Here is a 577-nt window from a genome sequence, read left to right as displayed (position 1 = left end):
CTGCACGAAAACAAGAATAAGAATAAGATAAATGCAATTAACTCATGACGTCAAAACAGCTTCATGACGTCACAAAAAGTACTGAACTCTGGCGACAGATGGTGTTGTTCCGGCAGTTTCTGGCAGTCGCATCACTTGTATAACCATCGTTTTAAGGCGGACTTTCCGCTCCCTCCTCGTATTAGCTTCGAGCACTGGAGTGACGTAAACAACATGGCGCAACACAAGAGCAGAAATCATCGTGAAAGTGCGACGTTTTAGTGTGCTTCTGTGACTTGACGTAAAGAGTATGAGTGCGTGTCTTTGAGGCCGAGACGAGACGTTTGAACCGAGAAATCATGGAGGAGGAGGACAGCGGCCTCGGGTACAAGCCCCAGAAACAGGTCATTTACAACAAGCTGCTGCCTTATTCTGAGGAAATTCGAGAGGAAATTATTGAGCAGTTCAGCAACATTAAGATAAATTTGGCCAAAGCTGTGGTATTGCGAGATATAAGGCCGGGATGTGTCCATTGGGTCGCCAAGCTGTCCAGGTTTGTCAGACTTTTTTCCGTCAACGTCACACTTTGAAGTGTACT

The 577-nt window shown here is 45.9% G+C and overlaps 1 protein-coding gene across 1 annotated transcript in view; it reads left to right on the top strand.

Annotated features, from left to right (window-relative positions):
* Positions 1-173: 173 nt before the first annotated feature.
* LOC119594388 (proteasome activator complex subunit 4-like) overlaps positions 174-577 on the top strand; it is a gene marked incomplete in the record, with an annotated part of 28,225 nt that continues 27,821 nt past the window's right edge. Inside the window, 1 exon segment of the mRNA XM_037943450.1 lies at positions 174-532. Within this exon segment, the coding sequence (XP_037799378.1) occupies positions 339-532 (194 nt within the window).

The sequence above is a fragment of the Penaeus monodon genome, chromosome 33 (genome assembly GCF_015228065.2).
Source record: "Penaeus monodon isolate SGIC_2016 chromosome 33, NSTDA_Pmon_1, whole genome shotgun sequence".
Classification (NCBI taxonomy): Eukaryota; Metazoa; Arthropoda; class Malacostraca; order Decapoda; family Penaeidae; genus Penaeus; species Penaeus monodon.
The sequence above is the reverse complement of the archived record's forward strand: the minus strand, read 5'-3'. Positions and strand labels throughout refer to the sequence as shown.